Source organism: Ipomoea triloba, chromosome 12 (genome assembly GCF_003576645.1).
Source record: "Ipomoea triloba cultivar NCNSP0323 chromosome 12, ASM357664v1".
In the NCBI taxonomy this organism is placed as follows: Eukaryota; Viridiplantae; Streptophyta; class Magnoliopsida; order Solanales; family Convolvulaceae; genus Ipomoea; species Ipomoea triloba.
This window is the reverse complement of record NC_044927.1, coordinates 12240676-12254144: the sequence shown is the minus strand read 5'-3', so window position 1 is coordinate 12254144 and position 13469 is coordinate 12240676. Positions and strand designations below refer to the sequence as shown.

General features: G+C 39.4%; 1 protein-coding gene across 2 annotated transcripts in view; it reads left to right on the top strand.

Moving 5' to 3' along the window:
- Nucleotides 1–12187: 12187 nt before the first annotated feature.
- LOC115999920 (protein NDH-DEPENDENT CYCLIC ELECTRON FLOW 5) overlaps nt 12188–13469 on the top strand; it is a 2460-nt gene continuing 1178 nt past the window's right edge. Inside the window, exons 1-2 of one of the 2 annotated variants that reach the window (XM_031239876.1) lie at nt 12188–12786; nt 12882–13355. In XM_031239876.1, coding sequence (XP_031095736.1) covers nt 12256–12786; nt 12882–13355 — 1005 coding nt within the window. In that variant the 5' untranslated portion in view covers nt 12188–12255. The remainder of the gene's footprint in view (nt 12787–12881; nt 13356–13469) is intronic. The other variant, XM_031239877.1, reaches the window with a different exon arrangement.

Genomic DNA, 13469 nt, shown 5'->3' with positions numbered 1-13469 from the left:
AGTTTGTTATCTTTCGAAGTGATCTCTCGAACTCCCCTTCTTCGAGACATATCGTATATAGGCAAACTGAATGAGTATCTCTCGAACTACCTTTCGAACACAGATTGCAAAAAGAACAAGATTGATTCATCCAAAAGATATCACTTGGAACATTTCCTTAAGTTCATTTAGTGATTTCCAGATACATTACATATGAATCAATATACTATTAGATTCCCTAGAAACTTTTGTTTGGCCTTGGATAGCCATATAGGAATCTAACGTCAGAGCAGGAACTAGCCATCTAATTCTAGTTACAGAACTAGAGGTGGCTAATTCTTCTTGTTCTTCTCTACCTCTCCGCTGCTGCACTCCTCACAAGCTCCTTCTCCCTTTCCCTTGGTTCTCCATTTCATTGAGGGAGAGCTTTTTCTAGAATGTGCAGCTGTAGGAGTCCCACTTATACGAGACTCTTCTCCTGATTCCAGTATCCCACCGTTGTGGATCTCCTCGCATTTGGGGATCCATTCACCTTGGATGGGAATAGGATACTTGCTTGGATTATCAGGAAGCTCCGCAATCTGTTCACCCTTCGTTGATTCTGGATAGTTTTCTCCTTGAAAGTCTTTGGACTTGACTGCCAATTTCCTTCCTCTATACCAGAATGGTACATCATCTTTTCCTTTCTTCTTCTCCATGAAGAAGTTGATGACATAAACTGCTGAGGAAACACCTCTATTTATAGCCCAAAAACTTAGGCACTGTTGAGTCACGAGATGCTAAATGAATGACCATTCAATGCTGTGTAACTTCAAAGCTGCCATAAAGTTGATGAAACCGCCCCTCACATGCGAAACAATTCATGGCACTAAATACAAGGAGATAAGATTTGACCGTTCAACCCAATTCTATCATTCCCAATTCTATCCTTAGTTGAGAAAACCTATTTTCAGATAAAGCTTTTGTGAAAATATCCGCTAGTTGCTCCTCCGTTGCAACATATTCCAAAGTTATATCCTTTTTCTCAACATGGTCTCGGATGAAGTGATACTTAATATCAATGTGTTTTGTCCTTGAGTATAACACTGGATTTTGAATAATGGATATGGCACTAGTGTTGTCACACATAATCTTAACCTCTTTACATTCAACACCATAATCCAGTAATTGTTGCTTCATCCATAAGATCTGAGCACAATAACTTCCAGCTGCTACATATTTTGCCTCAGCGGTACTTGTAGCTATCGAATGTTGTTTCTTGCTAAACCATGAGACAAGTCTTCCACCTAGAAACTGACATGTCCCAGAAGTGCTCTTTCGATCAATTTTGCAACCGGCAAAGTCCGCATCTGAATATCCCATAAGTTCAAAAGATCCACCTCTCGAATACCAAAGTCCAACACTTTGCGTACCCTTGAGATATCTAAGAATCTTTTTAGATGCATTTAGGTGACTTTCCTTAGGATTTGCCTGAAATCTAGCACATACACCTACTGCAAAGGATATATCTGGTCTACTAGCAGTTAAATAAAGAAGAGATCCGATGATACCTCGATAGTAGTTTGATCAACCTCTCGACCTTCACTGTCAACGTCGATGCGTAGAGAGGTTCCCATAGGTACTTTGACTGAAGATTTCCCTTCTATATTGTATTTCCTGAGCAGATCCTTAGTGTATTTCTCCTGGTTGATGAAAATACCTTCCTTAAGCTGTCTCACTTGTAGTCCAAGGAAGTAGTTGAGTTCTCTCATCATGCTCATCTCGAACTTCCCTTTCATCAAACTGGAGAACTTCTCGCACAAGTCTGGATTGGTGCTCCCAAAGATGATATCGTCCACATAGATTTGCACCAATAAGATATGATCCCCATCCTTAATTCTAAACAATGTTTTGTCCACTAGACCTTTGGTGAACCCACACTGAAGTAGAAAAGAGGATAAAGTGTCATACCAAGCTCTCGGAGCTTGTTTCAAGCCGTAAAGTGCCTTCTTCAACTTGTATACTTTGTCAGCTCCCACGTCCTTCAAGAAACCCGGAAGTTGTTCAACGTACACCTCTTCTTCAAGAAGTCCGTTCAGAAAAGTGCTCTTGACATCCATTTGATACACTTTGAAGTCTTTGAAGGCAGCATATGCGAGAAAGATGCGAATGGCTTCGAGACGTGCCACCGGAGCGAAGGTTTCATCAAAATCTATTCCTTCCTCCTGACAGTAACATTTGGCAACAAGTCTGGCCTTGTTCCTAACAATGACTCCATCCTCATTCATCTTGTTTCTGAAAACCCACTTTGTTCCAATGACGTTCTGATGATAAGGTCTCGGAACTAGTTCCCAAACGTCGTTCCGTTCAAACTGATGAAGTTCCTCTTGCATGGCTTGCACCCAATCTGGATCACTTAGAGCCTCATCAATCACCTTAGGCTCTATTTGAGATAGAAAGCAAGCAATCATGCTTTCTCTGTATGCTGATCTGGTCCGAACCTTGTCACGTACATCTCCAATCATTTGACCAGCGGGATGGCTTCTAAGCCATCTTAGATCGGGTTGTGGCTCCTCAGTTGACTCCTCGGTTGTTGGTTGGGATGTGGGAGGATCATCTATGATCTGGATTGGATCAACTGAGTCAGTAGCATTCTTCTTTGTAGTGTCTTCATCATTTGATTCTGACTGGAGTTCTGCTACGTCTCGAACTATCGACAGCTTCCCATCAAGAGGTAAGTCTGATCTCTCGATCGTTTCCGGCTGAACTTCCTTAGAGTTTTCAGCTGCTTTTATTGACTTTGATGGTTGATCTGTCGATGCTCTATCATCAAAAGAGACATGTATGGATTCTTCAACCACCAATCTCCGCTTGTTGAAAACTCTGAATGCTTTACTTGTCGACGAGTATCCCAGAAATACTCCATCGTCTGCCTTTTCGTCAAAAGCCTTTAACTGAGTCTTTCCATTGTTGTGGATATAACATTTGCATCCGAATGTGTGGAAGTAGCTTACATTCGGTTTCCTCCCGTTCCACAACTCGTATGGAGTTTTACCAGCTCCTTTCACGATCAAGGACCGATTTTGGGTGTAGCATGCTGTGTTGACTGCTTCAGCCCAAAATCCCTGAGATATATTAGCTTGTGAGAGCATGGTCCTTGCAGCTTCCTTGAGAGTTCTGTTCCTCCTTTCAACAACGCCGTTCTGTTGAGGTGTTCAAGCAGCTGACAACTGATGATGAATCCCGTTCTCGTTGCAGTAGCTCTCGATCACTTGGTTAACGAACTCTCCTCCCTGATCTGACCGAATTTTGATTATCGAGACATCCTTTTCAACTTGAACTTGCTTCAAAAGGTTTGGTAGGGCAACTTTTGTCTCGCTTTTCTTGGTTAAGAACACGGTCCAGGTGAATCTTGTGTAGTCATCTACTACCACAAGAGTGTACTTTCTTCCTCTCATGCTGGGCGGATCTACTGGGCCAAATAAGTCCATATGAAGAAGACTTAAAGGTCTAGTAGATGATGTCTCGGCTTTGGTTTTGAAAGAGGATTTGATCTGTTTGCAACGTTGACATGCCTCACACATCTTGTCCTTTCGAAATGTAACTTTGGGCAGTCCTTCCACAAGGTTCCTCTTAGTAAGCTTGTTGATAGTTTTGAAGTTCAGGTGACTAAGCTTACTGTGCCAATCCCAGCATAAGTCCTCTTTGCTCCTTGCTAGCATACATAGGGATGGTTTGGCAGATCTCCAATCCACTATGTACATGTTTCCTTTCCTTGCTGCTTCCAGGACGACTTCGAGAGATTCCTCTTGTATGATCTGGCACTTGCTTTTGGTGAAGATAACTTTGTAGCCCTTGTCACAGAATTGGCTTGTGCTAAGGAGGTTGAACTTGAGTCCTTCAACGTAGGATACCTCCTTGATCACCAACTCATTCTTATGGATCTCACCAACAGCCTTCGTGTGTCCTTTCTTCTCGTTGTCTCCAAATGTCACCAAGGGACCTTCGATAGGATGGATGTTCTCTAGTAGTGTTAGATTTCCCGTCATATGTCTCGAACATCCACTGTCAATGAACCATATGTCCCTGGTGTCCTGCATGCAAATCAAGCAGATTTAGGTACCCAAATTTTGGGTCTTGGTTGGTTAGTGAGTTTAGGCATCCATTTATACCTTGGGCCCATTAATCCAGGCCTAGGTGCAATGTAGCCATTATATGATTGATAATCATAAGGGATGCTAGCAAAGGCTCTGGGCCTTTTAGGTACATAAATCAGTTTAGGTTGAGGCCTGACCTCGAATTTACGCATCATGCCCTTCATGGCCTGTTTGGTCACGTGGTACCGTTGAAACTGAGGTTTGTTCCACGGTTCATATTCTTGTGACCAATCCTCATCGGATGGGTAGCACGGTTCATATTCTTGTGACCAATCCTCATCGGATGGGTAGTGTGGTTCATATTCTTGTGACCAATCCTCATCGGATGGGTAGTGTTTGCCTTCCTCTTGTGACCAATCCTCATCGGATGGGTAGTGTTTGCCTTCCTCCATCCGTGAGTTCCTATCTCTATGGATCTCATTGCCTTCCTCCATCCGTGAGTTCCTATCTCTATGGATCTCAAACCTTCCATATTTGCCTTGAGGCGCATTATATGGAATGTAGCTTCTCTTGTACTTGGAATGGCCTTGCGAGAGATAGCTAGGTGATCTCTCGATATTGTTAACCCGGCCATTCTTCGTAGCTTTCCTATACTTTCCATTGCTGGTGTATAGGTACGGTTTGTGAATAGCTACTCTGGTATTTCCTGTTGGTCCTTTATGACCCTTATTCGGTTTGGGTTGAGATCCTCCATTACTTGAAGTTCCCAAGCCGTTGGTCTGCTTATTTCTCGAGAGATAGTTCTGATGGAACCCTAGTCCGGTTCTATCATTTGTGGGTTTATGATCATTTACCATTTTTTCCACAGCTTTGGAGGAATTAGTATATGATGCAATGACCTCTCTAAGATTAAGCTCTCTAGTCTCTCGAGCTTTGCACTCTTCCTTAAGTTGGATGATCTCAGCTTCTATGTTGCTTACTTTAAGAGTTAGCTCTAAGTTCTCTTTCGAGACATTCTTAAGCATCTCTTTTTCAGCAATTAGTTTGTTGTTTTCCTCCATTACTTTAGCATGAGTGCTATTAGCGATGCTGAGGTCCCTCTTAAGTAATTCCATGGTCTCAAAGGGATCCTCATCGCTTCTAAAAGAAGAGCATTGAGAAGTAGAGATAGAGCAGCGAGATGTAGAAGTAGAGGTTACCTCATTGTTAATAGCCATTAAGCATTGATCCTCCTCTTCTATAGTGTATAGGCAGATGAGCCCCCTCTCATCCTCTGAGCTGCTGCTGCTCTCGCTAGAGCTTGATGTCTCGGACTCCTCGATTGCCTTCTCAAGTTCCTCAGCCACAAGCGCCTTTCTGCGCGAATGAGTCTTTGATGAGCTTTTGAAGCCTCCTTGTGTTGGCTTCTCCCTGGATTCCTCTTTCCTTCTGGAATCCTTTCCTTCTTGTCCTTGATGTTTGCTTACCAGTGGGTAAGGACATTCGGCCTTGAAGTGTCCCGGTCTTCTACATTTGTAGCATAGACCTTGGTTTTCTTCCTCCGTTCTTCTGGATGGGTATCTTTCATTTTTCCTTCTTGAGGAGGAAGGTGAACTTGTATTGCTCTCCGGTGTCTTCTTCATGAACTTCCTGAATTTTCTCATGAAAAGAGCAAATTGTTCGTCAGATAAAAGATTTGTGGGATTAGGGTCTGACCTTGAGGATGTGGATGGTTGATCAGCAACTAGTGCAACATTCCATCTGTCCACCACGTCCTCATCTCTCAGAAACATCTCAAATTCGAAGGCTTTGAGATCTCTGAATAGTTGGTCGGTTGTGGTGTTCTTCAGATCCTTGTGATCACGCATTGTGATCACCTTCATTTCCCACTCCTTGGTAAGGTCTCGTAAGACCTTCAGGTTTAGCTCCTTTTGTGGAATCTCCTTCTTGAGATCACTAATCTCGGTTGACAGCTTCATGAACCGAGATTCCATGCTGTCGATGCTCTCTCCTGGCTTCATCTTGAAGTCCTCGAACTTCTTCATCGCCACAGTTAGCTTGTTCTCCTTTTCCTGTTCGTCACCTTCACCAATCAACATCAAAGTGTCCCATACCTCTTTGGCCGTGTTGCATTTTCTTACTCGTGGGAAGATGGTTTCATCTATAGCTCTGAAAAGAATGTTCTTGGCAATGTTGTCAAGGTTGTTTCTCTTCCTATCATCACTCGTCCATTCTTCCTTTGGTTTTGGGACGTATTTTGGTGTGTCTTTTGTTTGCTCTACGGCTGTGTTGATCGTCAGGATTTTGACTGGTCCAGTTGTTATAACCTCGGCCATCTCATCATGGAGGGGTGATAGATACGCAAGCATGCGTGTTTTCCAGTCGTCAAACCTGCTAAGATCAAAAAGAAGATGTCTCGACAACATACTGTCCATATTGAAAATTATCTCGTGCTTTGAAAACTTTTTAAAAGATTTTTCAAAGAAGGATCTCTAGGCAATATAAACAAAGGTTTATATCGATCAGAGAACTTGCTCTGATACCAATTGTTGGTCCCAAAGGGATGGGGTACAAGGCTAGAGGAGGGGGGGTGAATAGACTTGTATAAGATTTTGCAAATCTTTTCGACTTCTCGTGTGTATTGGACTTAGAATGTTTAGGTCCGACACATCACAAGACGAAGACAAAGTTTTATGCGCAACGGAAAAGTTATCACCTTTTAATTTGCACGAGTTTGAGTTAGTTCGAGAGGTGTGATTATATGCAGTGCAGATCGAGAGATAGTTAGCGAGAGATAAAAGCAGAAAGTAAATGCGAGAGAGATTTTTAAGTGGTTCGGCCAACCCGCCTACGTCCACTCTTCTTCTAGAAACTCCCTAGAAGGATTGCACTAAAACTTCCCTGTTTAGTACAATATCGAGCGCTTGAGCTTTGATCACGAAGCCCGCCTCAAGCCTCAGGTTTTTCGCCCTGCTTCTTGTTACTCCACCTCTCGAGCACTTGAGCTTTGATCACCAAGCCCGCCTCAAGCCTCAGGATCTTCACAAGACAGCTCCCAGGTTACTCCGCTTCTTCTTGCCTTCTCCAAAGCAAGGTTGTTCCGGTTGTCACAGGTTGTGTGTAACAATCTCCAATCTGACCAAAAGCTTTCGTTGGATGATCTTCCTTGTAGCGCAGCTTTGGTCACCTTCTAGATATGTAGTAGTTGAAGCTTTGTAACTCTCTCAAACACTAAGATGTGTTTTCTCGCAGTTGTGAATATCAAGGATGATATTCCAGATTAAGCACTTGCACTTTGAATGTTTGAATTAGACACCTCTTATGATAGCTTGGAATTCTCGAACACCTGAACTTGTGTCTTTACGTCCTTATATATGAGAGTTGAGGAATAATTCCGTTGGAGGGAGAATTATTCCGTTTGAAATCTATCTCCCATGTCGATCATGGGACTTGCACATTTTTAGCATGTTTCATGGAGTGGTGATCTTGTAACTTGAGCCTTTTGTTTTGTAGTGAATATCCCATATTCCACTATCTTGAGTCCATGCTCCACTTACTTCTTTTGGCAAAAGTTACTCTTTTTATATTCCCACTGATCCTCGTTTTAGGGAATAAGACCGACCTTGGATTAGTGCACTTTCTATCCGTTTGTTGTGGTCTGATGTGGCATCCACTTCAGGCTGTTCTATGTTCCATAATATTCTTTCGGCACCTCCTTAATATTTTATCTCCATGATATTCTTCTTCTCCAAACTTAGATTACTTCATCCATGCGTGTTAATTGCCATTCAGTCCTTTGGAGAAATACCAGTTCATCGAGACCGAAGTTGATGTCTCAACTACTTGATGTCTCGATCCTATGTCTCGAACTGGATTGATGTCTCGAGAGATTCCATCTCTCGAACTCTGCTTATGTCTCGAGACTTAGTTGATGTCTCGCAGACCCTTATTCCTCCAGTAATGTCTCGTGCCTTCTTCTGATCTATCTATAAGCTTACAACACGAAACTTCTAAGATGTTCAAACAAGTTTACCTTAAGCTTAAATATTTCCCGAGTTGAGCTCAATTACCCGGTTGTATTTTCGCTCTTAGTTTACTTGTCGAACTTACAAGTATTTCCTATCTATCGTGACTTAGGGGATTGTGGATTACATTTGGTATCATCAAAACCTATTACAATATGTTCCTAACAGATGGATTAATTGGTAGTCAAAATGATGGGTCTGCTGTAATCACCATTTCGGAAGAAAATGTTTGTGCCCTCATGGAGATCCAATTGTTGCATTGGTTAATAGTGTCTTCCCCGATTTTAGCTCAGGTAATTTTGATATGCAATGTTTAACTAGTAGAGCAATTTAGCCCCAACTCTGGATTTAGTTCATGAGATCAATGAATATATGAGTGGCTTGAGTCTTGGAGATTCGAAGACATATTTCAGCTGTGATTCAGTTTGCCAATCTGATTCTGGTGTGGATACTTTAGAAGGGTTGCATATAGTACTGTCAAAGCGGGCCGGCCCGCCTCATCGCGGGCCAAATTTTTGGCGGGCTTTTGCGGGCCGGCCCGTTAGGCCCGCGGGCCAAAATTTGTATAACCCTAACTTGCCCCGCGGGCTTTTCATCTTCCTTTTTTTTTTTAATACATTCACAGTGTGTGAATATATATATATATACATACATATATATATATATATATATATACATACATATATATATATATATATATATATATATATATATATATATATATATATATATATATATATATATATATNATATATATATATATATATATATATATATATATATATATATATATATATATATATATATTAGTTAGCTCGCGGGCCGCGGATCAATTTTGGCCCGCCCCATTAGGCCCGCATTTTCGCGGGCCTATTTTTTCATGACCCTAACCCGCCCCACCGCGGGACCCCCGCGGGCTTTGGCCCACTTTGACAGCCCTAGTTGCATACCACAGAGTTTCTCAACTCTTTGAAGTGTTCTGGTATTCCAAACCATTCCCTTACTTTGAATGTTGGATCTCCAGTTATGTTTTTGCGAAATATTGACCATACTATTGGTTTGTGTAATGGTATGAGAATGGTCATTACTAAAATGGGAGATTATATTGTTGAAGCTCAAGTGATTTCGAGCAGTCATACGGGTACTCGGGTGTTGATTCCAAGATTGTCATTGACACCGTCAGATCCTAGATTGCCATTTAGATTTCAAAGGAGACAATTCCTTTTAATGCTATCTTATGCAATGACAATAAATAAAAGTCATGGACAAAGTCTTACAAATGTGGGCTTACTTTTGAAAAAGTCGATTTTTGTGCATTGCCAGTTGTATGCAGCGTTGTCTCGAGTTAACAACCCAAATGGTCTTAAAGTGGTGATTGTGGCTGAGAATGGGGAGTATTCGTCTTCAACAGTAAATGTGGTATATCAAGAAGTTTTTAGAAATTTGTAATTGTATATATATAATACTTTAGATATATGCTAATTTGTAATTGTATTTTTAATTAAGCTTCGTAAATGTAGTATTGTTCTCATATATTTTACATAGAATGTGTATATGTTATCTTAATATGCTAGTATGCTAACAAAAGATAAAGACCCAAATGAGCAAACTTGCAAGACAACAACAACAACGTTAGAGAACAATAAAAAGCAAAATAAAAAATCTATTAGACATCCATGAAATGCAAAACACATGCATGAGATGAGGGATCACAAGAACTGAAAAAGGTCAGGATTAATTCCTTCATTTTAGCCACCTTTAGATGGCAAACAACCTTAGAAGTTTCTATAAAAGAACAAAGAAACAAAGTCTTTGAATACATTAGGTAACAATCCTTAAAATAACATTATATTGTCATCATAAACACGTAAATAAAATTCGCATGATATGATTTAATAACAAACTTTTATGTAGCTTTTACAATTCATGAAAGTGATGAAATATAACAACAAAAACATACTTGAGAGGACTAATTAAATTAGTAAGCCCAAGAAACAACATTAGAATATAATTATAGTTGTCCCGAATGATACATAGGGCTGTTAGTGAACAGAACTTTCGACAAACTACTCGTGTTCGAGCTCGGTAAGCGTTCGTTAATGTTCGTTATCGTTTATGTTCGTTTATTAAGGTAACGAACATTAACAAACAAAATTTAGATCTCGGATAATAAACGAACAGAGTCTGAACAGTGGTAAGCTCGTTTGCTAAGTGTTCGCGAACAAGCTCGTTTGTGTTCGTGAACAAGCTCGTTTGTGTTCGTTTAGTAGTGTTCGCAAACAAACTCGTTTAGTGTTCGTTTAGTAGTGTTCGCAAACAAACTCATTTAGTGTTCGTTTAATAATGTTCGCAAACAAACTCATTTAGTGTTCGTTTAATAATGTTCGCAAACATGTTACAAACATATATATAAAATTGTTCGTGAACGTAGATCATTTATTATTCACGAACAAATTGTGTTTGTGAACATGTGCAGGTATTTGGTTATTAAGTGTTCACGAACGTGTTCATGAACGTAAATGAACATGTTTGTTAACGTTTGCGAACACGTTCGTGAACGTGTTCGCGAATGTTAACGAACACTAACAAACGCTTAACAAACGAACACGAACAAAATTTTCAAAAACCTTAGCAAACGAACACGAACACGAACACCCTAAAATCCTTAACAAACGAACACGAACAACCTCCGTTTGTTTATTTTCGGTTCGTTAACCGCCTAATGATACAATTAAACCCCTCGTTACTCCCTTCAACAATAATCTTGATGAAATTCAGAAGAGGGAATTATCGAGTAATAATAATAACTTATGTTTAATATTTAATGTAAAAAAATTCCTTTGAAATGAATTTACTCGAATCAAATTCAAATAATTCAAATTTTTAGTCAAGCCAAAACTAAGCCAGACCTAACAAGTAGGATTATCACATTATGGCCGATAAAATTAGGCTTGTATAATAATAGTCATCTCAAGCAATCATTATAGATCGACCATGTTCCACCTTACAAGATAAGTCACTGACATAAAATTCATTTTTAGTGTATTAAAATTTTTTATTTTTTATACATCAAATATTCATTTTTAGTTTTCAAAAAAAAAATGTTCATTTTTAGATATACTACCAAAAAATGGACCTTTTGTACATTAAAACTCAACTTTTTTTTAAAAAAAAAAAAACTAAACTTTAAATATACTAAAAATAAATATTTATCAGTGATCTACATTACAATGTGGAATATGGTCCATGGTATAATTTGCAGCAAATTATTGTGACCATAATCTAAAACGACGTCGCTAAATTTTATGAGTTAGAATAATATACATTATGTGTTAGAATAACATAAATTATGTATTAGAATAATGAAACTTTTGGGGTAAGATAATTATGTGTTAGAATAATATAATTACATTATGAATTAGAATAATGAAACTTCTTAGATAAGATAATGTACATTATGTGTTAGAATAATGTATTTTATGTGTTAAAATAATGTAAATTATGAGTTATAAAAATGTATATTACAGCGGGTCACGTGAAAAAAAAAAAAAAAAATACACGAAACGACGTCATTTTTGCACCATGATCCATACAATAAGTATTGATAATTTGCCTACCTCAAGAGGATTAAAATATCATGATTATAAGATGGGGACCACAATGCTAAAAAAAATATCATAACCTGTCAAATTCCAGATAATAAAGACATAATCCAAAAACTTTCAACCACGGCCAACCAAAATTACTCATGCCTCAGTTTATCCATACACACATCTTAAAAGTATTGAAAATAATGAATCTTGCACAGATGTTAATCATGTTTAAACTGCATATATATATTTAATCACTAATTAAACATTTTTATTGTGTTTGAATTAAAGAAAATGGAATTGAAAATCATTCTATGTGCAGTATAAAACAATTTTTTTTTTTTGGAATTAAATCAGCTATTAGCCAAAGACCTTGTGGTCTAGTGGCATCCGGTATCCCAGTTAACACTCCCACATGGATGATGGGAGTGGGTTCGAGCCTCAGTTGAGGCAACTGTTGACTCTTTGTGCTTCATTAGGTTGAGAAAGTAGCTATGAACAGATACTACATTGTAACAGAGTTAGTAGTACTCAAAAAATCAGCTATCAGCCAACCTTTATCTTCTTTCTGATCTGTTCCCCATTCTTTCTCTACCTTTTGGTTTCATGGCCACCATCTACAGCTCTCCCTTCCCTCACTGCAGCAGCATTATATCTACCACAAGAAGATCAGTGAACAAAACTGATATCTCATTGCTCCCAGCTGCAGCTTCTCATTTTACAAGAAGAGATTTCCCAAGGACAAGAGTGGCTGTTTCATTGCCTGCTGGTAATATAATTAATGCAGATTACTTGGAAACAGAATTCAGCGGGCGTGCCCATGGAGTCACCTTCACTCAGATAAGTGACAGCTGTGTGGTGCGAATGGCGTTAGAGAGTGGAAGTGTGGCCAATATACTGCTCCCAAGTGGTTTGATCACTTCATACAAAGCTGAAATGTGGCATGGGGGTGTTGTGGAGATTCTGCATACCTCTGTGTCACAAGGGGAGGAAGAGGAGGAGGAGGATGGCAGTGCTGTCATTCAAGGAGGAGTATCCGTAGCCGTTGATTGCTACAATGATCAAGGCCTCTCATGGTCTCCAAAAACTTGGGCTTTTCACCAACTTAAAGGAAGTCCTAAAGAAGACTTCATTCAGGTCCAATTCCAATTTCTTTGCAAATTTTGTAGTATTCACTGTCTTTAATTTGAAGTAAATGATCAGGATCCTTAAAGAGTACAGTGTTTAAAAAGTTGCAGGTAGAGCTGATGAGCAAGAACACAGAGGCAAATGTTGAAATCAAGCATATTGTTACTCTCAAGCAATATTGTCTAAAGTCAGAGATAAACATTTTCAATCACAACACTTTACCTCTCAGAATGTCGGGATCAGTTCTTGGCCACCTGACAGTAAGTACACCAGAAGCAACCTATGCCGTGGGACTCCAACACTCGGATTTCTTCAATCGGCCTCCATTCTCAACTGACTATGGAATCATTCCACCAGGTTTTGGAAAAAGAAAGAATCAGACTTCTACCAACTTCTGGGATCCTGCAGGAATTGTGGGAATTTTTTCTAGATCAGGTACAAGAAATGCAGCGGAAAAAGCTGAGGGAGAATCAGAAGATGAGATAGAGGGTGAAGAAACAGATAACTACAAGTGCTTGATAGATGAAATGAGCAAAATTTACAGACATGCTCCTAGAGACATTACAATCATTGATAGGGTATGTTATCATGATTTACAAGTAAAATTAGTAACATGCATTTCCCCAAGTATGACTGATAAACCCTGTCTCGATTTTTTTTTTTTTTTTTTTTTTTTTTTTTTTTTTTCAGGG